Source organism: Heptranchias perlo, chromosome 26, assembly GCF_035084215.1.
Source record: "Heptranchias perlo isolate sHepPer1 chromosome 26, sHepPer1.hap1, whole genome shotgun sequence".
Taxonomy (NCBI): Eukaryota; Metazoa; Chordata; class Chondrichthyes; order Hexanchiformes; family Hexanchidae; genus Heptranchias; species Heptranchias perlo.
Window position 1 is genome coordinate 33,731,005 of NC_090350.1, and position 27,296 is coordinate 33,758,300.

Here is a 27,296-nt window from a genome sequence, read left to right on the forward strand (position 1 = left end):
ATCCAATCAAATGCCTCACAAATAAAACTCTAAATTCACTTGGGAGGCAGGCCTCCCATCTTTTCTGTAAATAAATAATCTGTAGTCCACTTACTAAATCCTGTTTGACCTGAAAGTTGGATTTTCTTCCTCAACAGCCCTACATAAGCCAACAAAGGACCAACCGGCCCTCTGTAGGCATAATTCAGCATATAATAAAAGAACTGGTCAATTTCACAGATGTGCAACTGAATGCTTTTTTAAAAATTACAACTGTCCTGATGTTGCTCCATCAACTGATCTGCCAGCTCCGCCACAAATAGTCTATGAAATCAATTAATGAAACAATTAGATTACTAGAACCTAGATAGCTTGACTCACAATGGCACGCCCACCTCGGAGTCAGAATTTTCTGGATTCAAGCCCTACTCCAGAAATTGAGCACATAACCTAGTGGGCATTTCAGTCCAGTGTTGAAGGAGTACTGCGTTGTCAGAGGTGCCATCATTCAGATTAGATATTAAACTCAGGCTCCATTTACCTGTTCAGGGGCAAATGGTCCCAATGAACTATTCAAAGAGGCAGAGTTTTGCCACTAACCTGGCCACTATCCACACCTCAACCACTACCAAGAACAGAGTAATTAGTCATTCATCTCATTTGCTATTTGCAAACTCGCTGCTGCGTTTGCCTCTGCAAGAGCGACAGCAGTTCAAAAGTAAGTCAGTGATTGTGAAGACTTTAGGGCATGATGAAAATGTGATACGGTGCTACGTAAATGCACGTTCTTATTATTGTGGGTGGGTGCATGGGGATCTGTGAGACGGTAAATTAAATGATGGATCAGCCATTACAACCATCATCAACTGCGCTGGTAGGAATCTTGCCTGATGAAATCAGAGCTGCCATTTATAAAATTGACAAGAAGAGCTCTCAAATAACCTCTGGAGACTTCTACTGGTAAGATATCACAATACTGCATTTGCTCTTAAAAATTGCTTTGCACATTGAAAATTATGAGTCAGAAGGTTGTGGGTTATGTGCTTAAGTCCCTCTCTGGGACTTAAGCACATAGTCTAGCAACCAAACCATCACAATATTGAGGCAGGATCACACTGTCAAAGGTCCCTTTCTAAATCTCCCCTGCTAATTCAATCCAATTCATTGCATACATATGAGAAACACAATATTAGACAGTGTAATAATTTAACTAGTGTTAAATGGAACTTGACATTCATCTTCCTAACTTCATAGCCAATCTAAACCCTTCTGTAAATCCTTTGCTGAGTCAGTCTCCCCTACTTTTTGTTTGTCAAATTTGACAAGCCTGTATTTGCTTTTGATAACCATGCCGTTAGAAGCAACAGATGACCAAGCACTGACACCTCAAACCCACTCCCCAAACAGAGCTTTGTTCAATACCTTCATCCAGTCAGACATTATACCTCCCACATGATGCTATTAGTTTATGACCTGTGATGGGTCTTCGCACTGCCACCCATAAGGTCAGGCCTGTAACCACCAATACTCCAGCCTAATGCAATATGGATGAAAAGATCTCCAAGCACAATGCAAATCTGAAAGAACAAAATCTAGAAATATTCAATACTATCCTCACCCAACACCCATACGCAATCCAGGAGATATCACTGGACAGTGATCAGGAGTGCCAATCCTTGTTGAATTCTCCCCTCCTCAGCCTGGGACATGGAAGTGAATTTTAGTGCCCCAACTGGGATCAGTGGAAACCAAGGATCGATCCCAAAATTGCTCTGCACCTCTGGTTTACCCACTAAGTTGTCAAACGCTTTCGAGATGCACTGTATAAAAAAAGCCACATTTGATAAAGATCTAACCTGAATGTCTCTTGACTCGAGTGTCTGGGTGTTATATAAATTATACAAAATGTTACTCAAAATGAGCTATCAGTTTGCATTTAAAAGCACACTGGGCAAAATAAAGTAATTACTCGGCAAGGAAATCACACAGAAAGAGAGAGGTGCTTCTATTCCATCACAAACATGAACAACTCAAGTCCAGTCCAGGGCCTAGGCCTCAGGCTACAATCGCGTTTTCCAAGGAAAACGTTTGTCACGTCGGCCGGGCCGGCGCCACGAAGACTCAGCCGCACCCCTCCGCTGTTCAGACAGCGCCGTTTAAAAGCGGCAGCCTTTTACCTCGGTAAGAAACACTTTAAAAGCCTCCTCTCCGCCGGAATCCACCCCGGGGGCCGGGCTGCCTAACGCCGCTCCACTGTGAGTCGCCATTTCCCCCAGTAAAGCACGTGACCCGCTCCACCGCCAACCTTTGAGTGGCGCTCGCGGGCGGCGCAGCCTCAGTTGATTGACAGGAGCAGAGGCGCCACAGTGACTGCTCTCAGCTGCAGCTCCTTTGCTGGTCGTAGCTTCACCTTACTTTCCAAAAAAAAAGGGCCAAATAAATTATATCATTAAACACTTCACCCCGCCAAGTAAGCTCAAACATCAAACTATTTGAACAGCAACTTGCATTTATGTAGCGCCTTGCCTTTAATTTTTTTTCATAAAATATACTTTATTCATAAAATTTGCAGCAATACGTACAATACAGTTCTCATATCACATTCCAAACGTACACAATACAGATTACACAATTTGCAGGTTACATCAAGTGCAGTTCAATAACACATTGTAGATAATTACAGTTCATGACACTCTGGGGTGTCTCATTGCATTACACTCAATACAGATTATTGATTACAGATTCAATACAGGTACATTACATCAATTTGAATTTTACATTCTGTCCGGGGGGTGGTTTTCCCTGATTGCAGCCCCTCGGTATACAATGGCGGGAAGGCTCTAAATGGTTGCCTTTCCTTGCCTTTAATGTCTCAAGCACACCAAGCCAAAGAGGGAGAGATTAGGAGAACTGACTGAAAGCTTGGCCAAAGAAGTAGGTTTTCAGATCAACAAGAGGGAGGGGGAGGCGGGCGAGGCAGAGGGGTTTAGAGAGGATATTACAGCACGTGGGGCCTAGGCGGCAGAAGGAACAGCTGCCAATACCGGGGCAAAAAGAGAGGCAATAGATTGTATGGGAGGGGATGTAGGGCTGGAGGAAGATTTATGGAGGGGTGAGGCCACAATGGGATTTAAACACAAGGATGGGGATTTTAAATTTGAGGAGCCAAAGAAGGCCAACGAGAACACGCATGATGGATGAGCAGGATTTGTTTAGGATTCAGGCAGCAGAATTTAGGATGAGCTGAAGTTCGTGGAGGATGGGAAGCCAGTCAGGGGAGCATTGGAGTATTCAAGTCTAGAGATGACAAAGGCATGAATCAGGGTTTCAACAGTGGAAGTAATGCAGTAGGGGCAGAGGCAGGTAACGTTGGAGTTAATAATTGTAAGGAGTTGGAAGTAGGCGATCTTTGTGATTGAGAGAATATGAGGTAGGAAACTCAGCTCCGCATCAAACAGGCTCCCAAGGTTGTAAACAGTCTGGTTCAGCCTGAGACAGTGGCCAGGGATGGGGAAGTTGGTGGTGAGAGTACAGAGTTTGTTGCAGAGACCAAAGATGATGGCTTCAGGATGCTACGGCTCATCCAAGACTGGCTGTGAGATAAGCAGCCAGATAGCACAGATGCAGTGGTGGAGTCAGGAGGAATGGTGAAAAGGTAGAGCTGAGTGTCATCAGTATATATGTGTAAGCTGACCCCATATCTGCAGATGATGTTTCAAGAGGCAGCATGTAGATGAGGAAGGGGAGGGGGACTGAGGAAGGATCTTTGGGGGACTCCAGAAATGACGGTGCAGGGGTGGGAAGAGAAAACATGTTGGTCCAGGTTATACTCCAACCATGGGTCCAAAATAATGAAGAGGAAGAAGTGGAGAGACGGAGAGGTAATGGAAGGGAGTTCCAGAGTTTAGGGCTGGATGGCTGAGTGCATTGCTGCCAATGGTGGGGCTAAGCGAGAGGGGAATGTACAAGAGGCCGGTTGGAGAAGCACAGAGTTCTTGAAAGATTATAGGGCTGGAGAAGGTTACAGAGATAGGAGGGGCGAGACCAGGAAGAGATTTAAACACAAGGATGAAAATTTTAAATGTGAGGTATTAGAGGACCGGGAGCCAATGTGGGTCAGTGAGCACAGTGGTGATGGGTGAGGGGGATTTGGTGCAGGATAGGATACAGGCAGCAGAGTTTTGGATGAGCTGAAGTTTATTGAGAGTGAAGGATGGGAGGCCAGCCAGGAGAGCGTTAGAATTGTCAAGTCTGGAGATGACAAAGGCATGGATGAGGGTTTCAGCAGCAGATAGGCTAAAGCAGTGGCGGAGATGGGCGATGTTACCGAGATAGAAGTAGGCAGTCTTTGTGATGGAGAGGACATGAGGTTGGAAGCTTGGCTTGGGGTCAAATAGAATGCCGAGTGTGCGAACAGTAGTTTAACCTGAGACAGTGGCCAGGGAGAGGGTTAACAACAGTAGCAAGGGTATGGAGTTTATGGTGGGATTTGAAGATGATGGATGAATTGGAGGAAATTGTGGCTCATCCAGCACTCACAAGCTGTGGCGGGGTCGAGGCATCAGTGTACATGTGGAACCTGACCCCATGTCTTCAGATGATGTCACCAAGAGTCAGCCGCATAGGCTCTGTCTTTGGTTTGATATCCTTCATGGTTGAATAGCCTGCTAAGCACACAGATGAGTAATGGCCACTTGGACAAGGTACTGGAATGCTTGTGGAACCGTACCCCAACAAGATTCAACACCTTCAGCAGTGAAAAGGAAACAAATAAACTGGAAAGTCCAATGCTTCAATTTCCCCTTAACCTGGGTGCAAAATTCCAAGTTGTATAAATAAATATGTTTTATATATTTTACCCGAGGTGGGGGAGGCACTGGGTTAAATATTGGATTTTCACCTCAGGGATCCTGATTCAAATCCACTGAAAGTCTCCTCTGTCTGCAGTTGTGTGCGTCCCACGTGAAATGAGTTTGCCAGTCTCAATCCAAGTCTTACTGGACATGGATCCAAACGGAAAACTGTAATATCACAAGGAAATCACAGAATGGTTGGTGTGGAAAATGGAAAAGTGTCACACTGTTCATTTCGGGGTGCTCTTCTGAGACTAGTGCTGAAGCACATTGTTGGGGCGTTCACCTGACGAAGGAGGAAGCCTCCGAAAGCTTGTGGAATTTAAAATAAATTTGTTGGACTATAACTTGGTGTTGTAAAATTGTTTACAATTGTCAACCCCAGTCCATCACCGGCATCTCCACATCGTGTTTAAGTTTGTCAGACAGTTGTTACACAGGCAGATGTGCCAGAAATAGCATAATGGAAAAGGTGTGACAAATGCTCCCCCAACCAACACCATCAAAAACAAGTTTAACTGGTCATTTATTTCATCTACTGTTTGTAGGATTTTGTGTGTGCAAATTTACTGCCATGTGTTCTACATAAAAACAGTGACTACACTACCTAGATTCCTACAAGCAGTACTTGAGCAGTGGTCTTAAAGATTAGCCGTTATACATCACAACCAGACTTGAGACGTCAGACTAACTATGAGCAATGCCATGGGAGATCCATTTGGAACACTAATAAATTCAATACCTAATAGCCAGTGGATTGGCTGCCTTGGTAATAGCATTCTGTGTTCCAGCCATATTTGGTATTCAATCATTTCTTGGCTTGACCACTTGATGGAGCTCTACACAGTAGAAGAAACACAAAAAATCAGTCTTCATGCCAACATGTCATCTATCAAACTGATCGTAAACCAACAGTTTTAGACTTACTCGTTTTAGGTAATAAAATGTGTCTCACAGTTTGAAAAGAAGCACATTTGGTACTCGAGTGTAGCCTGCACAGATTTGCAGTTTGCTAAGTTTTACAATGCATTTTTCAATTATTAATTTTAGATATCACTTAAAAATTCACTTGGAGTGCATATAATCCACAATGAAATAATGTCATTATGATGACACATTCTGTACAATTACTTATGTATTACAGTAGTTAAAGTACCAGATAAATGAAATTGCAAATTATCTCTTTTTGGAAATTTCCTTTCTCCTATCCTGACGAGGCTGACTCATGTCGAGTCCGATCAGGTGTGAGAACTCTGGTTGATTTTATTTCATCCCTCGATCAAGATCCTAAGGTCAATAATTGTTATAGTTAAAAATAAACTAATTCTGGAAATCCAGGGGAAAAAAAACAGAAAATGTAGGAAATAGGTCAGTCAGCATTTAAGAAACAATGTGAGATTAACATTTTGGTAGGATCCTTCATCAGAAGATATTGTTGGTCATAGGTAATCTGTAAATTTTAATTCAGCTAGACCATCCCTCTTTCCCTAAAATGTTTATATCGTTCTCCCTTTAAAGCATTGGTTTTCAAATTGGATCCTAACAGGTTGGCAAGGGGATTCCAGGGAATCTATGAAGTTAACAGATTTCTATCCGTCTGTCATCAGATTTCTGTATTTGTTGACATTCTAATGTTAATTCTATTGCCGCACACTTGTAAAAAAAATGTTTTCTGCAAATGATCACACTGATTTCCTTTCGCGAGCTAAAATGATCTTTCAGAAGTTATGACAGGAAGCCTCCAGGAGTGTGTCCTGTTTTGTACAGATATAGCAATTTATGGATTTGGACAAAATTCATTCCCACCAGAACATCTACAAGTGCCTTTCTGCTCCTGGTCCTGGCCAAGGTGGTCCTCTACAGGTCTAGGTTGGACACAGCCCATCGGGGTTGTTGCTCCAACTGCCTGCCTCTCCTGCGGTCTTGTCCGCACCCTGGGTGGCCCTGGAGAAGGAGTATGCAGTGTCCGCTGGTACGCTTGAGGCCTTCCGTGACCGGTGGACACCGAAGGGACTGGAGTGCATAGCAGACATTGGTAATAATATTATTATTTAAGTTTCCATTTTTTTATGGTTTAGTTCTTTATTAGTTGTGCCCCTCTAAAAGGGGGGCACATTTCTTTGTTTTTTTGTTTGATGACACTGGGGCAACCCAGTGTTTCCTTATTGGTTTGGATGGAAAAGGTTACAAGTGCCTTCCCCTTCCTCCCCGAAGCCACTAATAAAACAAACACATGCTTTGTACAAACTAAAATAATGGCAATTAGTCCAAATAACAATTATTGAATTTCTGTCCATTAAATATTCAGTCCCTTGTGGTCTCCACCATCCGCAGGAGGTTTCTAACAAACCAGTTATACCCCGGCATGTAAGATCTTATTGGTTGAGGATATCCTGCCTGGCGGGTAAATAGAGTTGAGGTACAGATCAGCCATGATCGAATTGAATGGCAAAATAGGCTCAAGGGGCAGAATGGCCTACTCCTGTTCCCAAGGCAATCCTACACATCCTGGACTTGTGGATTTCTCTAAGCCTGGGACCAGACCCACCAGGAGGTCCTCCAACTAAAGATGAGCCCAATTGGTGAAAAGTGTAGCCAATAATTGAGAAGCAACCCCTTCAGCTATTCAGGAATGCATCCTATTTTGTACAGAATTCCAGAGGTGAGGTGAGAGTGACTGCCCATGATATCAAGGCAGCATTTGACCGAGTGTGGCACCAAGGAGCCCTAGTAAAATTGAAGTCAATGGGAATCAGGGGGAAAACTCTCCAGTGGCTGGAGTCATACCTAGCACAAAGGAAGATGGTAGTGGTTGTTGGAGGCCAATCATCTCAGCCCCAGGACATTGCTGCAGGAGTTCCTCAGGGCAGTGTCCTAGGCCCAACCATCTTCAGCTGCTTCATCAATGACCTTCCCTCCATCATAAGGTCAGAAATGGGGATGTTCCCTGATGATTGCACAGTGTTCAGTTCCATTCGCAACCCCTCAAATAATGAAGCAGTCCGAGCCTGCATGCAGCAAGACCTGGACAACATCCAGGCTTGGGCTGATAAGTGGTAAGTAACATTCACGCCAGATAAGTGCCAGGCAATGTCCATCTCCAACAAGATAGAGTCTAACCACCTCCCCTTGACATTCAACAGCATTACCATCGCCGAATCCCCAACCATCAACATCCTGGGGGTCACCATTGACCAGAAACTTAACTGGACCACCCTTATAAATACTGTGGCTACAAAAGCAGGTCAGAGGCTGGGTATTCTGCGGCGAGTGACTCACCTCCTGACTCCCCAAAGCCTTTCCATCATCTACAAGGCACAAGTCAGAAGTGTGATGGAATACTCTCCACTTGCCTGGATGAGTGCAGCTCCAACAACACTAAAGAAGTTCGACACCATCCAAGATAAAGCAGCCCGCTTGATTGGCACCCCATCCACCACCCAAAACATTCACTCCCTTCACCACCGGCGCACTGTGGCTGCAGTGTGTACCATCCACAGGATGCACTGCAGCAACTCGCCAAGGCTTCTTCGACAGCACCTCCCAAACCCACGACCTCTACCACCTAGAAGGACAAGAGCAGCAGGTACATGGGAACAACACCACCTGCACGTTCCCCTCCAAGTCACACACCATCCCGACTTGGAAATATATCGCCATTCCTTCATCGTCGCTGGGTCAAAATCCTGGAACTCCCTTCCTAACAGCACTGTGGGAGAACCTTCACCACATGGACTGCAGCGGTTCAAGAAGGCGGCTCACCACAACCTTCTCAAGGGCAATTAGGGATGGGCAATAAATGCTGGCCTCGCCAGCGACGCCCACATCCCATGAACGAATAAAAAAACTAATAGGCAGGGACAGATTAACACACTGACCTACAGGGCCCGTGCCCAGGGGCCCAAAAATACAGGGCCCCCAGTAAAGATAGGAATATAGGAACAGGCGTAGGCAATTCAGCCCCTTGAGCCTGTTCCAACATTCAATGAGATCATGGCTGATCTGTATCCTAACTTCATTTACCCGCCTTGGATCCATATCCCTTAATACCCTTGGCTAGCAAAAATCTATCAATCTCAGATTTAAAATTATTAATTGAGCTGCTTTTTGTGGGAGAGAGTTCCATACTTCTATCACCTTTTGTATGAAGAAGTGTTTTCTTATTTCTCTCCTGAATGGCCTGGCTCTGATTTTAAGATTATGTCCCCTTGTCCCAGACTCCCCCACCAGCGGAAAATGTTTCTCTCGATCTACCCTATAATTTCCTTTCAAGGAAAGAAAAAAAGGGAAGGTCTGCGATAGGGTGGAGGGCAGGGATGATGAAATGACAAAAGGGATGATGGTGCAATGCAAAAGGAGGGTGGTAATGGGAGAATAAAGAAACAAAAGATGGGTCCAGAGGATATGTAAATGGCAACAGCAAAACCAGCACTTTATTTTAGATTTCCAGCATTCGCAGTATTTTGCTTCTGCAATGGAAAGCAGGAGTCCTCAATGGAAGGCTTTCTAAGCAGGAGACCTCCCCTGCACCATTGGAGATCTGGGGTGGAGAATGTTGCACGGAGCAGTGGCAACAAATAGGTTTTTAAACCACTTTGCGGACTTCCAGGCTGCCTGTAATTTTTGCAGCCTGGATGAATCCGTGTATCATGTATACATGGAATGTGAGAGGTTGCAGCCCCTCTCCCACTATTTGAAGGGGCTGCTCCTCAACTTCTGGCTGCATTTCAGTCCCTCGCTCCTGATCTTTGGTCGCCCGGTGTGGAAGGGGGCGGGCAAGTTGGAGGACCTCCTTGTGGATCTGCTCCTGGGCCTAGCCAATGTGGCCATCCATAGGTCTGGGTTAGACATGGCCCGTGGGGGCAGTCGCTCCGGCTGCCTGCCTCTCTCCTGCGGTTTTCTCCGCACCCGGGTGGCTTGGGAGAAGGGGCACGCGATGTCCACCAGTACGCTTGAGGCCTTCCGCGACCGGTGGGCACCGCAGGGACGGCAGTGCATAGTAGACACTGCCAACAATATTATGATTTACATAGAAATTACAGCACAGAAACAGGCCATTTGGCCCAACTGGTCTATACAGGTGTTTATGCTCCGCACCAGCCTCCTCCCACCCTACTTCATCTCACCTATCAACATAACCTTCAATTCCTTTCTCCCTCATGTACTTATCTAGCTTCCCCTTAAATGCATCTATACTGTTCGCCTCAACTTCTCTATGTGGTATATATATAGGAGTAGGTGCATAAGTATCATCTCCGGGTTTAAAATTATACTGAGCGCTATTTTAAACAGTCAATGACCCACTTAAAATAACCAAAAATCGAGAATACAATTATTCAGATACCAGGATACCACCTCAGCCTGTCCTGCCTCTCTGAAGCTGCTTTTTTCAGTGTACAGGTATGTTTTTTTGTGAAGATACAGGATTTGAGCACAGAATCTATCAACACTCAAGAAGCTCAACACCATCCAGGACAAAGCAGCCCGCTTGATTGGTTCCCCATCCACCACCCTAAACATTCACTCCCTTCACCACCGACGCACCGTGGCTGCAGTGTGTACCATCCACAGGATGCACTGCAGCAACTCGCCAAGGCTTCTTCGACAGCACCTCCCAAACCCCTTGACCTCTACCACCTAGAAGGACAAGAGCGGCAGGCACATGGGAACAACACCACCTGCACGTTCCCCACCAAGTCACACATCACCCGACTTGGAAATATATCGCCGTTCCTTCATCGTCGCTGGGTCAAAATCCTGAAACTCCCTACCGAACAGCACTGTGGGAGAACCTTCACCACACGGACTGGAGGGGTTCAGGAAGGCGGCTCACCACCACCTTCTCAAGGGCAATTAGGGATGGGCAATAAATGCCGGCCTCGCCACATCCTTCACCACATCCCATGAACGAATAAATAAAAATCCAGGCCCGACACTTCAGTGCAGCACTGAGGGGATTTGATAAGTTTCTTTTGTCTTTTTTTTTCTTTGTGGGGTGTGCTTAAATACTAAAACCAAACAAACCAAAACCAAGTGTTCAAATTAAAATTTTATTATCCTCGTTCAGGATGCACTCCAGCCCCTGCGGTGCCCACCGGTCGCGGAAAGCCTCAAGCGTACCGGCAGACACCGCGTGCTCCATCTCCAGGGCCACCCGGGCGCGGAGCATTCCGCGGAAGAGAGGCAGACAGGCCGAGCGACCGCCCCCATGGACCACGAGCATCCAAGACCTGTGGATGTCTTTTGTCTTTTTTTTTGTGTATTAGGCCCCCCTTTTATAAGAAGGGGGGGGTGTGGGGTGTGCTTAAATACTAAAACCAAACAAACCAAAACCAAGTGTTCAAATTAAAATTTTATTCTCCTCGTCCAGGATGCACTCCAGCCCCTGCGGTGCCCACCGGTCGCGGAAAGCCTCGAGCGTACCGGCAGACACCGCGTGCTCCATCTCCAGGGCCACCCGGGCACGGAGCATTCCGCGGAAGAGAGGCAGACAGGCCGAGCGAACGCCCCCACGGACCACGATCATCCTAGACCTGTGGATGGCCACCTTGGACAGGCCCAGGAGCAGGCCCACGAGAACGTCCACCGACCTGCCCGCCCCCCCCCTCACCGGGCGGCCAAAGATCAGGAGCGTGGGACTGAAACGCAGCCAGAACTTGAGGAGCAGCCCCTTCAAATAATGGAACAGGGGCTGCAGTCTCGCACACCCAGTGTACAGATGGAACACGGACTCCTCCAGGCCGCAGAAATCACAAGCGGCCTGGGTGTCCGTGAAATGGCGTAACCGCCGGTTGCACGCGACTGCTCCGTGCGCCACCCTCCACCCCAGATCCCCAAAGTAACACGGGAGGACCCCTGTATAGAGAGCCTCCCACTGGGGACCCCCGTCTCCGCCGGACGGCAGGATGGCACGCCAGGGCGAGTCCGGCCGAGAGACGAGGGCGAGGAAGTGGATGGTGTGCAGGAGCAGCCCGTACAGGAAATCCCTCCGCGCGGTGTGAAACGGCACGGAGGGAATTTCCGAGAGACGGCTCAGGTTGTGAGGCGCGGCCCCCCGAGGGAGGTTCCGAGGTTTGGCGCCGAGGAGGAACTCCGTCCGAACGGGGGTCAGGTCGGACGGGATGGCTCCGCACGCGTGAGCCGCCTCCACACCCCGAGTGGAGTCAGGGCCGAGCGCTGATTTCAACGCCCGGATGGCGATGGCCGCGTCCCCGGCACGCCACGAGGACATCCGTGCGGCGAGGTCTTTTGTCTTTTGTAATTCCCTTCATGTTGGGTTGGTGACACTGGGGCAAGCCAGTGCCTCCCAAAGGGGGAATGGAAAAAGGGCCGATTGAAGGCGGGACTTTGCCTTGATTGACAGGCGTGAGCTGCCGTAATTCCGGGGAGGGGCTGGTCGACCCGCCATTCGGACACAGGAAGGACAGACGCGATGGCGCGCCTGCTGCTTAGAAGTAACTTAATTGTCGCCCAGCACCTGCGGGCTTATGGCGACAGCAGCCAGGTAATGGCCTGAAGCCTCGGGGAGGGGGTAGTGGGCCGCGGCTGTGGCTGTGCCCGGTAACCCGGGCGGAGTGATACCTGGTTGTTTTCCGAGTGACGCAGCCAGAAGCCTGCGGACGATGTCGGGCCTGGTGAGTGAGTGAGTGAGTGAGGGGGCCGGGAGACCCGGGCCGGGGGCTGTCGGCATTCCGCCCTGGGCTCAAGGACCCGGGCTTCAGCTACACTTAACTCGGTGCATTTTCCCCAGAAGCTGTTGCTAGGATGGGCTGTGCTGGTAGATCTGTGCGGGCCCTGGGTTGGGTTATCTCTTGCCGGCCCTGGGCAACGCTAGGTTGTGCGGGCCCTGGGCTGCGTTGTGTGGTGCCTCGGTTGGGCCTGCGCCCTGCCGAGCCTTGAGCCCAAGGTCAGCGCTTTGTGGTCGGCTGTGGAGTAAGGCTGGTTTCATGGAGATGGTGGCTGCAGGTTAGATGTGCAATGGGGCTCGACACACCAAGCGCTTGGTCAACGAAGTGAGGTCGCAAAGGTGGGCGGAAATGAAGGGAATTCCATAACTGGGTAGGGGGCTTGGGGGGGGGGGCTGAAAGTTTTGCTCTCGGGAATTCCTTCTTTACACCCTTTTGTCTCAGCCGTAAGTATAGGTATCAGTTGTGATATTGCGTTGTATTTATTTCGTTTTCCAATAACTGGTTTTTACAAATATATTTGAACTTTGTTTAGGGTGAGGTGGACTTGATCACTTGGGTCGTTGAGTGAAAAGTGATTGGGGAAGGGGAGCAAATTCAGTCTGTCTGTTCATAGAACCATTGAAAATTTACGGCACAGAAAGAGGCCATTTGGCCCATATTGTCTGTGCTGGCCAAAAATGAGCCACCCAGCCTAATCCCACTTTCCAGCACTTGGTCTGTAGCCTTGTAGGTTATGGCACTTCAGGTGCGTATCCAGGTACTTTTTAAATGAGTTGAGGGTTTCTGCCTCCACCACCCTTTCAGGCAGTGAGTTCCAGATCCCCACCACCCTCTGGGTGAAAAAAAAATCCTCAGCTCCCCTCTAGTCCTTCCACCAATGTCTTTAAACCTATGCCCTTGGTTATTGACCCCTCTGCTAAGGGGAAGTAGGTCTTTCCTATCCACTCTATCCAGGCCGCTCATAATTTTGTACACCTCCATTGAACTTCCCCTCAGCTTCCTTTGTACCAAAGAAAACAACCCCAGCCTATCCCAATCTTTCCCCATAGCTAAAATTCTCCAGTCCTGGCAACATTCTCATAAATCTCCTCTGTACCCTCTCTAGTGCAATTACATCCTTCCTGTAATGTAACCAGAACTGTACGCAGCACTCAAGCTGTGGTCTAACTAGTGTTTTTTACAGTTCTAGCATAACCTCCCTGCTCTTATATTCAATGCCTCAGCTAATAAAGGAAAAATATTTCTTCAAATTGATTATACCTTTATCGATTTGGCAAGAAAGGTAGTTTGAAAACGAGCCTGTGTGGACAGTTTTTTTTGTTACGTGGCTTGTGGTTTTTAGGTTTGCTGATCTGTAGTGGAAAATGAAATGAGGGGCTGCAATTCCTTATTTCAAATTGGTCCTGTTTGGTTCCCAGTTGATGCAGGCAATGGTGCAGGGAGTGACCTGGCTCATTTGAGCTAATGGTGTAGAGGCTTACCGGGGCTGTCTTGGAGCAACTCTAACTTCCTCATAAGATGGTGTTTGTTCAAACTCCTGAGCAATTTGACTGTCCAAGGGTTTGCTTTGGATGCAGTCACAATGTTGGTGAGATGTAGTACTGTTCAATTTGCACATAATGTTGTTCAAAAGGAAATGTAAGTTTTTCCAAAGTAACTTGGATAATGCTGTGCATGCACTTCTAGCACTAAAGACTACAATACTGTTTTTGTTTCAGCTGGGAGAACTGGGCAAGGGAGCTGGAAAAGGAGGTGGTGGTGGAGGATCCATTAGAGAAGCTGGAGGTTCACTTGGTGTAAGAGAAGCAGCACTGGAGGAGAAGTACTTCAAGTAAGTGGATTTTTAGGTTGTGGACTACAGTATGCCCGCCTGATGATTTTGATTGCTTGGTTATTTACATTAATTCAGGCTAAGTGGGAATTTACTGATTAAAAATCTAATCGTCCTTTGAATTGAGGAACTCTGAATTGAGAGGAGCAGATTCTTTGGAATTGAGAACCTTTGCAACAGTTAATTCAGGTCTCTATAAATGGTCTAAAATTTTTCTGGTGTTCATCAGCAAGAGTGATTAACTGTTTGGGTATGTATTAAAATTCCAAATTGATGGATCAAAGTGAATGTTTGCATTGTAATTGCATTCTTTTTGTACTTGCATTTATTATACTGATGCTTTGGCACAAGACTAATGCAGACCTTCAATGACATGAAGATAAGATAAAAGCAGATGAATGGTGTGCTTTCATACAGCAAATAATTTCCTTGCTGCAGCTATTGCCATCTGTTTGTGTAGTGTACCTTCCAAATATTTTATGCAGACAGGAATTAAAGCCACATATCATGGAAAGTTACAGCACAGAAACAGGATATTTTGGCTCATCAAATCTATGGTGCTGTTTTTCTCCATTTGAGCCACTTTCCTTGCTCTCTCCTTATATCTAACATTATTTTTCAAGCAACTATCTAATTCCCCTTAAAGAATTTATGGACTCTGTCAACAGTTTGTGGCATAGAATTCCACATTTCAACAACCCTCAAAATAAAAATTCTAACCTTTTTAAATGTTTGCAATTATTGTTGTCTTGGGCACCAATGGATATCACATTTACTTTATCGTAACCCTGCAAAGCCCCTAGTAGGCCACCCCTTAACTGTGTCAACTAGTAAAGGCCCAACTTCTGAAGTGCCTCCATAACTATAACCCCTCATCCTGGGTATCATTTCACTGGATCTACGTTGCAACTTTTCCATTGCTTTTATATCCTTCCTACAATGGGGTGCCAACAACTGCAACCTAACGAAGATCTTGTATAACTTCAACACTATGCCGTTGCTTTTCATTTGCCTCTTTATTGTCATAATTACTGACACTGCTATTTTTCATGACCTGTGTATCTTCTTGCCAAGGCCTCTGCAAAAATTTTAAAATCTTATCATTCACAATGTATTTTCTTTCAAAATGTCATGCTTTGCACTCCATCTGCTGCTTATCTACAGCCTCCTGTAGTTATTCACAATCCTAATTATAATTTGCTGCAGCCCCCAATTTGTGACATCAGCAAATTGAAGATCCCTCAATTCACAACTAGATTTTATAGAATATGTCCACATCCAGGACAGACCCTTGTGGAACACCACTTGCTACATCTTTCCAGTCTGAGAAATTTCCCTAACCTTTAACCATTGCTTTTTGCCCTCTGGCCACTTGGAGCAAGAAAGTTATATACCCTTTTATTCCATATGCCACATCTTTGCTGCAAGTCTTCTGTGTGGCACCTCATCAAATGTTTGTTGAAAATCCATGTAATCCACGTTCACTGTTTCTTTTTCTATCTTGTTTCTTCTAAAACATTTACATGGATCGTCAAGCATGACCTCCCTTTTAGAAATCTACGCTGACAGCCTCTGATAGACTTGTTTCCCCAACTGCTTAATAATTAGTTCCATATTGTAGACTTTAGTAATTGAAGTAGGGCTGTCTAACCTATAATTCTCTGGTTTATTCTTGCCTCCCTTTTTGAAAAGGGGTGTTGTATTTGCTATCCTCTAGCACAGTTTTACTTTCCATGGAATTTTGGCAGTTTCTAGTCTGAACCTTTGTTAGTCCTTCCCTGGTTTTCCTCAGATTTAAAAAAAAACTGATCCGAGTGATTTGTCCATTTAAGGTTTAACTAACTAACCACTTATGTCCATTAGTTGTTAAGCATCCACGTCCCAGTCCCAATACTCCTCCCCACTCCCTCTGAAAGTGGAAACCAAGGACTTATTTCGTATTTGCCATTCCCTTGCTCTCTCTGACCAGCTTGTCTGCATCTTATGAATCTACCCCTGCCTTGGTTTTCTTTTTATGACTAATGTAATTTATAAGCTGCCTTATTAATCTTTTTTTTGCTCATTTTCTCAACTTCCTCTTCAGCATTTTAATTTGTTTTAACTTTCCCATATTTTTGTCCTGGATCTCATTTTTGTTATCTGCCCTGTAAGTGCTGAATGTAGTAAGTTCTAAAAAGGGGTGGCTGCAGAGATAGTGGATGCATTGGTTGCTATCTTCCAAAATTCCCTAGATTCTGCAGTGGTCCCAGTGGATTGGAAGGTAGCAGATGTAACACCATTCAAGGAAGGAGGGAAGAGAGAAAACGGGGAACTACAGGCCCGTTAGCCTGACATCAGCTGTCAGGAAAATGCTGGTAACATGGCACTTAGAAAACCATTATATGATTAGGCAGAGTCAACATGGTTTTATGAAAGGGAAATCCTGTTTAACAAATTTATTAGAGTTCTTTGAGGATGTAACTAGCAGGGTAGATAAAAGGGAACCAGTGGATGTAGTATATTTGGATTTCCATAAGGCATTCGATAAAGTGCCACATAAAAGGTTGTTACACAAGACATGGGCTCATGGGGTTGGGGGTAATTAACATGGATAGAGGATTTGTTAACGAACAGAAAACAGAGTGTAGGGATAAATGGGTCATTTTCAGTTTGGCAGGCTGTAGCTGGTGAGGTGCTGCAAGGATCAGTGCTGGGGCCTCAGCTACTTACAATCTATATTAATGACTTAGATGAAGGGACCAAGTGTAATGTATCCAAGTTTGCCTACAATACAAAGGTAAGCTGTGAAGAGGACACAGTCTGCAAAGGGATATAGACCAAGGTTAAATGAGTGGGCAAGAAGGTGGTAGATGGAGTATAATGTGGGGAAATGTGAGGTTATTCATTTGGTAGGAAGAATAGAAAAGTTGAATTTTTTTTATATGGTGAGAAACGATTAAATGTTGGTGTTGAGAGAGATCTGGGTGTCCTCGTACAAGAAACACAAAGTTAGCATGCAGGTACAGCAAGCAATTAGGAAGGCAAATGGCATGTTGGCCTTTATTGCAAGGGGGTTGGATTACAAGAGTAAGAAAGTCTTACTATTGTACAGGGCTTTGGTGAGACCACACCTGGAGTACAGTTTACAGTTTTGGTCTCCTTATCTAAGGAAGGATATACTTGCCTTTGAGGCGGTGCAACGCAGGTTCAGTAGATTATTTCCTGGGATGAGAGTTCTCCTATGAGGAGATTAAGTTGAATGGGCCTATACACTGGAGTTTAGAAGAATGAGAGGTGATCTCATTGAAACATATAAGATTCTGAGGGGGCTTGACGGGGTCGATAGAGGTGGTTTCCGCTGGCTGGTGAGTCTAGAACTAGAGGGCATAGTCGCAGGATAAGGGGTCGACCATTTACGACTGATATGAGGAATTTCTTCACTAAGGGTTGTGAATCTTTGGACTGCTCTACCCCAGAGGGCTGTGGATGCTGAGTCATTGAGTGCGAGAGAGCGACTCTTGGGGGATATGGGGATCGGGCAGGAAAGTGGAGTTGAGGCCAAAGATCAGCCATGATCTTATTGAATGACGGAGCAGGCACAAGGGGCTGCATGGCCTACTTCTGCTCCTATTATATTTTAAACTTAATTTTCAAATTTTATTTAGTCTCCCTATTCATCCATGTAACCTCTTCTATTACTGGAATATATCTGATTTGTATCCTTTCACCTCATGTTGAAATATTTCTATTGACCTATTTGCCAATTTTCCTTTCCATTTAATCTGGGCAAGGTCACTTTATCTTGCTCTAACTTTTTCCTAATCAAGTGCTTTTTTCTTAATTACACTTGAGTAATGCAATATGAATGATGTGCAACAAGGTTGTGATGTACTGTGTAGGTTAACCTACAATCGCTGACAGATTGCTAAGTAATTCACCTGAAGTTCTGATGTAAACTACAAGATCACGCAGTTTCAAGTCAACAGCCACACCACCCTGAAATGTGTACTCTTGTAGTCTAATGAGCAAATTAGTAATGGACTCAACTGCATTTATTATACCTAAGGTGAATGGGCAACGTGTGATGTAATACCGAAGGCACATCCCCACATGCAAGACTTGTTTTGCATAAATTATTTGAATGTGAGTCCTGAGCAATATCCCTTCCAAAGTCCCTGAAGCTACACATTCATAGTTCTAGAATATACTAGATTGTCCACTTGTGTTTATAACTCAAGGGGGTGGGTGGCTAAACAGTTATCGGTGAATGCCTCAGCCTTACCAGTCCTTTTCGTTTCTGCATTTGGCATGCAAGTACCCGAAGTGCAGCGTGCATTCCTGCTGGCTCTTGGTAGAAATAACAGTATTCTTACTAATATTTAAAAGTTCCACAGAGCCTAAAAACTTAAACTAGATCATGATATATCATTGAAAGCAGAAGGGTATGTATGTTTTGTATTTTCAACCATTCTTAATGAAAGATTTTAGAAATAATAATTAAAGCTCGCACTCATTCCAATAAAGAAGACCTTGTTAGTGTCCTGATAACGTGACGTACTTTATGGAAACTAGACAGTTACTGTTCCGCGCTGAGATGTTTAAACTGTTTGTAGCAAACTCCGCAAAAGCAAGCTGCATGCTTTGTAACAAAACACATTGTCAGCGTGTACACCGAAGGTCAATTATAGCATGGAACACAAAGTTCTCTGTAATCTATTCCCAACAGTGAGATTGCCAATACAGTGCCAGATTAGGGGCACTATTCTGTGTCCCCATGCCCATTTGGAGCTGGATTGAGTGCCCAAACTTTCCATGGAGGAGTCTTAAAACCAGCAGATAGAGGAGACATTAATCTTAAATCCCAGAGTTTACATAACGCCTACCAGGCAATTCAATTCAATACAATTCTATTTTGTTGCAGGGAAAAGGAAAGGAAACAGATTGAAAATCTGAAGAAGTATCATAAAGAGGAGATTCAACACCATGAAGATGAAATACAGCGTTTACAGGATGAGGTTAAACGCCACAAACACCAGATCAAGAAGCTGAAGCAAAACGATGATGACTAGGGTTTCTAATGTTGCTATGTGGCTCTACATATATAAATCATGGAGTTAATAAATCTATATGTAATCATGTGCTTGGATGTACATTGCATTATCAATTAAAAATACACTATCTTAATATTTTGACTTATTTACTGGTTTGTAGACAAATCATGCAAGATACTACAGGTGCATGCCTATATTGGGGTTTATCTTAACTTTGTGTATAACCAACTTTTTTTATTCATTCATGGGATGTGGGCGTCGCTGGCGAGGCTGGCATTTATAGCCCTTGAGAAGGTGGTGGTGAGCCACCACCTTGAACCGCTGCAGTCCATGTGGTGAAGGTTCTCGCTCAGTGCTGATAAGGGAGTTCCAGGATTTTGATTCAGTGGCGATGAAGGAACAGCGGTATATTTCCAAGTCGGGATGGTGTGTGACTTGGAGGGGAATGTGCAGGTGGTGGCGTTCCCATGTGTCTGCTGCCCTTGTCCTTCTATGTGGTAGAGGTCGCGGGTTTGGGATGTGCTGTCGAAGAAGCCTTGGTGAGTTGCTGCAGTGTATCCTGTGGAAGGTACACACTGCAGCCACTGTGCGCCGGTGGTGAAGGGAGTGAATGTTTAGGGTGGTGGATGGGGTGCCAATCAAGCGGGCTGCTTTGTCCTGGATGGTGTCGAGCTTCTTGAGTGTTGTTGGAGCTGCACTCATCCAGGCAAGTGGAGAGTATTTCACACTCCTGACTTGTGCCTTGTAGAAGGCTTTGGGGAGTCAGGAGGTGAGTCACTCGCCGCAGAATACCCAGCCTCTGACCTGCTCTTGTAGCTACAGTATTTATATGGCTGATCAATGGTGACCCCCAGGATGTTGATGGTGGGGGATTCGGCGATGGTAATGCCATTGAATGTCAAGGGGAGATGGTTAGACTCTTGTTGGAGATGGTCATTGCCTGGCATTTGTCTGGCGTGAATGTTACTTGCCACTTAGGAGCCCAAGCCTGGATGTTGTCCAGGTCTTGCTGCATGTGGGCTCGGACTGATAGAGCCTTAATCTCTACAAGCTAAGTATTATCTATTCAGGTTATGTACACACAAAATTGAGATTATGATCATTAGAATGCTAATTTTTTTAATGACCTGTGACTTGGCAGGATTTTACTTAAAACTACATTCAATTATTTTTCTCAACATTCATGTTAAGATTCGGAGCAACTACTGTTGCTCAGGTATGGCTCTTGTTTTTGAAGTATGACTAGTTTCTTAACTAATGCAGAATGATTTAGAGCTTTAGTCTGTATGCTTTACAATATTACTTGTCTTTGTACAAAACTATTGTTACTATGCCAGATCTAAAAGGCAGTATGTCTGGCTGGGTTAACTGCCTTATATGTAAGCCAAAGGAGATACTTATGTTATGGTCATCAACTAAACTGCAGTTAGAAACAAACTAATTAGTCCAAGCAGGTATTTTAGCTTTGAGACCCATTCTAGTAGAATATGCCATCTGATTGGTTTTCAAGAAGATCTTGATGTATTAAGTGATCCAGCAGTGCTTCCCTGGTGATCATGGTTATAAACCCACCTAACATACTACTGAGCTATACAAACCAGGAAAGCTCCAGGTTCAACCCCCAGTATGTGGCATCAGTAGGGATGCTGTAATTGGCCTTGGGCCCGAGGCTATTGATTTTACAGGGGCTGGGGGGGTTGAAATTAGACACAATTCTTGCTTATGATCTCGCCTTGCTGGGAAGTATGAGGAGCATATTGAAAGCCTTCACAGTTAAATAGTCTGATATCAGACTTGGATGTTGAGAGCACCTTCCATTATCCTGAAGGCAGATGTTTGTCATATAGGTTGGGAAGAAACTCAATCTTTGGACAACAGTTGCTGGAGGCTAAGTATAAGAATATGTTCCTGTAGCCCAGATTTTGTGCCGACCACAATTGAGTTGGAGAGGCAAGCAGCTGTTTCTGAAGCCCTATACATCCAATTTGTGGAATCATGGTTCAATGCCAATTTGCATTTATATGGCACCTTTAACTTAATAAAACATCCTAAGGTGCTTCACCGGAGTGTTATCAAACAAAATTTGACACCAAGCCACATGAGATAGTAGGATAAGTGAGCAAAAGCTTGGTCAAAGAGGTAGGTTTTAAGGAACGTTTTAGAGGAGGAGAGGGGGTTTAGGGAGGGAATTCCAGCGCTTGAGGCTGAGGCTGCTGAAGGCATAGCCCCCAATGGAACAATTAAAATCAGGGATGTGCAAGAGGCAAGAATTAGAGGGTTGTAGGGCTGGAGGAAGTTAGAGATAGGGAGGGATGAAGCTACGGAGGGATCTGAAAACAAGGGTGAGAATTTTAAAATCAAGGCATTCCAGGACGGAATTGATGTCGGTCAGTGAGCATAGGGGTGAAGGGTGAACGGGACTTGGTGCGAGTTAGGATATGGGTAGCAGAGTTTTGGATGAACTCAAGTTTATGGCAGGTAAAAGATGGGAGGCCAGCCAGGAGAGCATTGGAACAGTCAAGTCTCGTTCAATGGGATATGGTGTGTATCTGCAGTATTGGGAGGGCGGTGGCAATGTCACTTGTGAAAAGTTTGTTATTTGCTGTCTGAGCAAGGATTCAAACTTATGCTTAAGCAATGAGTGTCTTTTTGCAGATGAGGGGGAAAGTAACTGCGAAATGAGACCCAGTCAATCCTTTGTGGTAGACTCTAATTTGATACTTAAGCCAAGTATATCTGCAGTACTTGAGGGATGATTGACCAGCTATCTGCTTCATTATTAGGAACTGTCACAAAGCTGGGAATTTGTTTATCAAATGGTATGTACTGTCTCTAAATGAATGAGTTCAGATCTGTCAAATCGGTTATGACTTCGTGCTGAGTTGCTGCTAAAAGACATAACGGCTAAGTGTGCAGCACTGCTGAGTGGATCGCTGACCAGACTTCTACTGCTAGCAATAAGATGCATCCCCCTGCTATTGATAAAGCTGTGTTTTCCACCCAACCCATCACAAGTGTGGATTATGCACCACTGGGCTACAATCTATGATCAATCTATGATGTTTGCCTGGAGCTAGGAAAGTGCCAAAGGCCCACACAACCTGTCCTTTCAACCCCCCACCACCCCCCTCCCCCTCCAAAACCAGTGTTGAACATCTCCACAGAAGGGTGGCAAAGCTTATGCCAGATCGAAAATGGAAACCTACCACGTAATGCAAAAAAGGCTAGATGGTCCATGTGTGATTATGGCTGTTGAATTGTGTAGAGTTATTGTAATAAGGTGCACAACTGTATCAGTGTGCCCTCCTATAAATACAGTTAAGGAAATATACAACTACATCAATATGTAAATGAGTGTTGTATGATCTATCCTTTTAAAGAATTTTCAAAAAATACCTGTTTTCTTGTTGAATGTTTGACTAGTTTCCTGTTATAATTAGTAACGATTATCTTTATCAAAAATGTTTTTTATAACAAAATCTAAAATATATGGTACTGGCTGGTTCTGGGGTGGGGGCTCTACTTTTTCCCCTCATTTTACTGCAGTGTAGGGGAGCACCACACCGTCCTAAGCACTACAATGGCCGCACTTGTCCCTTTACCTCCCTATATAGATTGCCTAACTTCCTCTGATTTTTATCACCCATTCCCCCTCAGTTTCACGAAATACTTGTATATCTTGTTAGATTATTCCTTTGGAGCTCTGAAAGTTATGGCTGAGATCTTTCCTATTGTAAATTCCATGACTTGCCATGCCCTCCCAGCCATCCTTGTCAATATTGTGCTTGGATATGCTTCCTACAGTTTCCCTCATCTTAGTCCTAGATCAAAAAACTCAGCTCAATACTTCTTATTTTAGTTTATTTTACTTCTCAACAGTACTATTGATTGATTCACATGTTTGACTATTTTAAACATGTATTTAAGTTTATTATTTTTGCAATACTACTATTCTGTTGTATTTTTTGCTTGGATTTTTTTCCCTCCGCCTGTTGTGGTTATTGTAATGTAATTCAAAAATAGCTTTTTTTGAAAATACAAAATGCATTTGGACTTTCCTCTTTGTAAGCAGGTTAAATATGTTATAAATCATGATCCCAATTCTTCAAAATAGAAAACATACTCTTTCACTAATTTGTTATAGATCTACCATAAATGTCAGCAGTCCATACATCTGGCCAATTGTCATTACGTACAGCTTCATCGCCATTATCAGCTGCTTTTTCTCTTAACTCCAAAATTAGACAAAAGCTGTTGCTTTTTTCCCCTCTGCCACCAATTTATCTATCTTGTTTGAATAGTACATGCTACATGCATACGCTGTGAGATGTGTCAGTGTTGCAATGCACTGCAACCACACAACCATGAATATTGTTTATGGCCCAGCACAGCAGATACAGACCTACAGGGAGCTATCATATTTAACAATTTACATGTAATTAACATTAACGGTATTAACAAAGCTAAGTGAATATTGAACTCACTCAGTTAATATCTTTATGTATTTGTGTGCTTTATGAATCTGTTTTGGAGCAATAGTGTGAAGTACAATCGTAACTGACTCAAATTGTGAGATAAGCTTTTACCATCGGTGCATTTTTGATATTTTAGACCAACTTTTGCCATTTTGAATTATTATTTCTTTTCAAAACTAACTTTTTAGTTTAATTGTTTTTGCTCTCCCATATTTAGTTGTGGCTTCTGCAACAAGTATATGTCAACCTGAATGAATTTACTCCAGTTGCAATATTGAATCATTTCTGCTTATCACTGAGGTGGCTAATTATTCATAAGGTTGTGGGTTGACTCCAGGTTTTGAGCACATAAGGAAGAGTGACACCAAACGAGAGCAGTCCCACTGAGCTGGACAGTGGAGTAGAGGCGTTGAAGGAGGATGGTATGGTCAACTTTGTTTAAGGCTGCAGGGAGGTTGAGGAGGAGAAGGAGGGAAAATGTGCCATGGTCACAGTCACAGGATGTCATTTGTGACTTCGATTAGGGCTGTTTCAGTGCTGTGGCGGGGGTGGGGGGAATCCTGATTGGACAGATTCAAACATGGCGTTGCATGAAAGATGGGCACAGATTTAGGAGCTGGTAACACTTTCAAGGACTTTGGAGAAGAAAGAGATGGGACAGTCCTTTACAAGGACAGAGGGGTTGAGGGTTGTTTTTTTGAGGATGGGGGTTTTGATAATGGTTTTGAAAGCGAGGGATTCAGTACCCGAAGAGAGGGAACTAAACAGGGAGGGAACAATAAAATCCAACAGCCAAATGAAAGTACCGTATGATCATTGTGCTAACCAGATGAAATATTTGTGCTTATCAATAGATTCATGAAGAAGTAATTCTTCTTGTAATCTAAATAATAAAAACGTTCTGAAGTGAGTCATGGAAGGCCCAACCACCACACACCCGAAGCACAGGGTGAACAAGGAGTAACAGAGCCATGTATCTTTGATTGGCAGCCAAGGAGGGGGACATTTGTGAACCATCCCTAGATAGCCTCAGAATTTGAGTATGTGAAACCACATGGCAATGGTATAATGTACGAAATGTCAGCTATTAGTGAAATTGGACAAACCACCTGAAGACTTTAAAGATTTATTTCTATTAGACTACCTGCTGACAAAGCACTGACATTTTCCTGACTTTATGCAAATTATCTGCCTCATCTGTGATTTAATTTAATGACAGTGTGTTATGTAACTTTCATTTGTTTTGGTCAAGGAACAACACCAAGGTTAATAAGGATGGGCAACCACAAGCATTTATGCAATGCATATTATGTAATTGGGATTACACCCATTTAACCAAAGATGGGTATCTCTCTTCAATTTCCACATGTCAGCAGTCCATACATCTGGCCAATTGTCATTACGTACAGCTTCATCACCATTATCAGCTGCTTTTTCTCTTAACTCCAAAATTAGACAAAAGCTGTTGCTTTTTTCCCCTCTGCCACCAATTTATCTATCTTGTTTGAATAGCACATGCTACATGCATACGCTGTGAGATGTATCAGTGTTGCAATGCACTGCAACCACACAACCATGAATATTGTTTATGGCCCAGCACAGCAGATACAGACCTACAGGGAGCTATCATATTTAACAATTTACATGTAATTAACATTAACGGTATTAACAAAGCTAAGTGAAAGGACATGGGAAACAGTTCATATTGAGAAAAAAGTATTGGAAATACATAGAATTACATAAAATGTACAGCATAGCAACAGGCCATTCAGTCCAACGGGCCCATATCTGTGTTTATGCTCCACATGAGCCTCCTCCCACCCTTCTTCATCTAACTCCATCAACATATCCTTCTATTCCTTTCTCCCTCATGTGTTTATCTAGCTTCCCCTTAAATGCATTTATGTTGGTCACATCAACTACTCCTTGGGGTAGCAGCTTCCATATTCTAACAACTCTCTGGTAAAGAAGTTTCTCCTGAATTCCCTATTGGATTGATTAGTGACTATCGTATATTTATGGCCCATAGTTCTGGTCTCCCCCATAAGTGGAAACGTCTTCTCTACATCTACCCTATCAAACCCTTTCATAATCTTAAAGACCTCCATCAGGTCACCCCTCAGTCTTTTTTCTAGGGAAAAGAGCCCCAGCCTGTTCAATCTTTTCTGATAGGTACAACCTCTCAGTTCTAGTATCATCCTAGTAAATCTTTTTTGCACCTTCTCTCGTGCCTCTATATCCTTTTTGTAATATGGAGACCAGAACTGTTCACAGTTCTCCAAATGTAGTCTAACCAAGGTTCTATACAAGTTTAACATAACTTCTCTGCTTTTCAATTCTATCCCTCTAGAAGTGAACCTGAATGGTGTACGTGAGTGCTCCAGCCCCATTACATTTATTTCCAGATGGATGCATGCTCCAGACCCCTTGAATACAGGCCATTCTTTTGTTCCTTGACGACTGTACTGAGTGGAGGAGGAACGGGCACATTGAGCAGCTTTTCTAGCACAGTGCTGTCCAATACGTTAGCAACTAGACATCTGTGGCTAATTGGGAATCCAGACGTAGCTAATCGTATTTCTGATTAGTAAATAAAAAAAATGAATAGACACAGTTGAAGGGCATATGATCTCAATACTCATATTTGTACAGCATATGCATATGAATATGTACTTTAACCTTTTTGTACATTTCTTGGTAAAATGGCGACAAAAGCAGAGTGTATGAGTATTTTTTGATCATTGTGAGTGGCTTACGTCCTTACTGAATGGTGGTAAATGCTTGTTAAGTAAATATACACGTGAAGTACATTTACCTGTATTGTGTGAAGGTTTGTAAGGTGTTTCCCACTAAAATTAGTGCACGTGGCTAAAACGGTGCAGTTGGAGCCACACCTATGGCTAGTCAGCAATTTATTTTGGATAACACTGTTCTACCAGATTCCCAAACCTCTTGAGTCGGCTTTGGATGTTGCCATGATATGTTCATTATATATCAATTTGTCAACTGTAAAGAATAGTTAATGATGTGAAAAGTGTAAAATAAATGTTCACACCCCATTAGCCCATGAAACAGAAAAAACCCCTTTTAACTTTTTTTCTTGGGGTGGGGGGGGGGGGAACAGAGGAGGCCCAATGTCTGATTATATTGTGCAAACTGAATTTTTTATAAATCTGGTCAAAATTACAGTTACAGTCAGGAAGTTCTGTTTCAGGCTGCATCAATTTGAATTTACAGCAAGCAGGAAGAATCTCTGTTGCAACACACGTGGTAACTACAATAGGGTGAAAAAAATTAGATAGTTGTTTGAAAAAGAGTAATATTAAAGAGTATAGGGAATGAGCAGGAGCGTGCAGAGTAAAACACCAACATAGAGTTAAGGAGAGAGGCAAGGAGAAACTGCTTTATGCAGGGGGCTGTTTGAGCAGGGTGTGCTTTTC

At 44.1% G+C, this 27,296-nt stretch overlaps 2 protein-coding genes across 3 annotated transcripts in view; one reads left to right on the forward strand and one right to left on the reverse strand.

The window, feature by feature from the left end:
* The window catches only part of dnajc8 (DnaJ (Hsp40) homolog, subfamily C, member 8), a 36,761-nt gene extending 34,488 nt beyond the window's left edge, over positions 1–2,273 (reverse strand). Inside the window, exon 1 of the mRNA XM_068006740.1 lies at positions 2,157–2,273. Within this exon, the coding sequence (XP_067862841.1) occupies positions 2,157–2,246 (90 nt within the window). The 5' untranslated portion in view covers positions 2,247–2,273. The remainder of the gene's footprint in view (positions 1–2,156) is intronic.
* Positions 2,274–12,211: 9,938 nt separating this feature from the next.
* Positions 12,212–19,514, forward strand: LOC137342670 (ATPase inhibitor, mitochondrial-like). 2 transcript variants are annotated; one of them, XM_068006741.1, is made up of 3 exons: positions 12,212–12,336; positions 14,239–14,351; positions 19,252–19,514. In XM_068006741.1, the coding sequence occupies exons 1-3, from the start codon at positions 12,265–12,267 to the stop codon at positions 19,397–19,399; spliced, it is 333 nt and encodes a 110-aa protein (XP_067862842.1). In that variant the 5' UTR covers positions 12,212–12,264; the 3' UTR covers positions 19,400–19,514. The 2 variants fall into 2 exon arrangements, with proteins under 2 accessions (XP_067862842.1, XP_067862843.1); XM_068006742.1 differs by lacking the exon at positions 12,212–12,336 and adding an exon at positions 12,400–12,466.
* Positions 19,515–27,296: the final 7,782 nt, after the last annotated feature.

Coding starts and splice junctions, on each gene's coding strand:
- LOC137342670 (XM_068006741.1), top strand. CDS start 12,265: ATGGCGCGCCTGCTGCTTAGAAGTAACTTAATTGTCGCCCAGCACCTG. Junction 12,337..14,238: donor CTTATGGCGACAGCAGCCAG/GTAATGGCCTGA, acceptor TTTTTGTTTCAG/CTGGGAGAACTGGGCAAGGG. Junction 14,352..19,251: donor CTGGAGGAGAAGTACTTCAA/GTAAGTGGATTT, acceptor ATTTTGTTGCAG/GGAAAAGGAAAGGAAACAGA.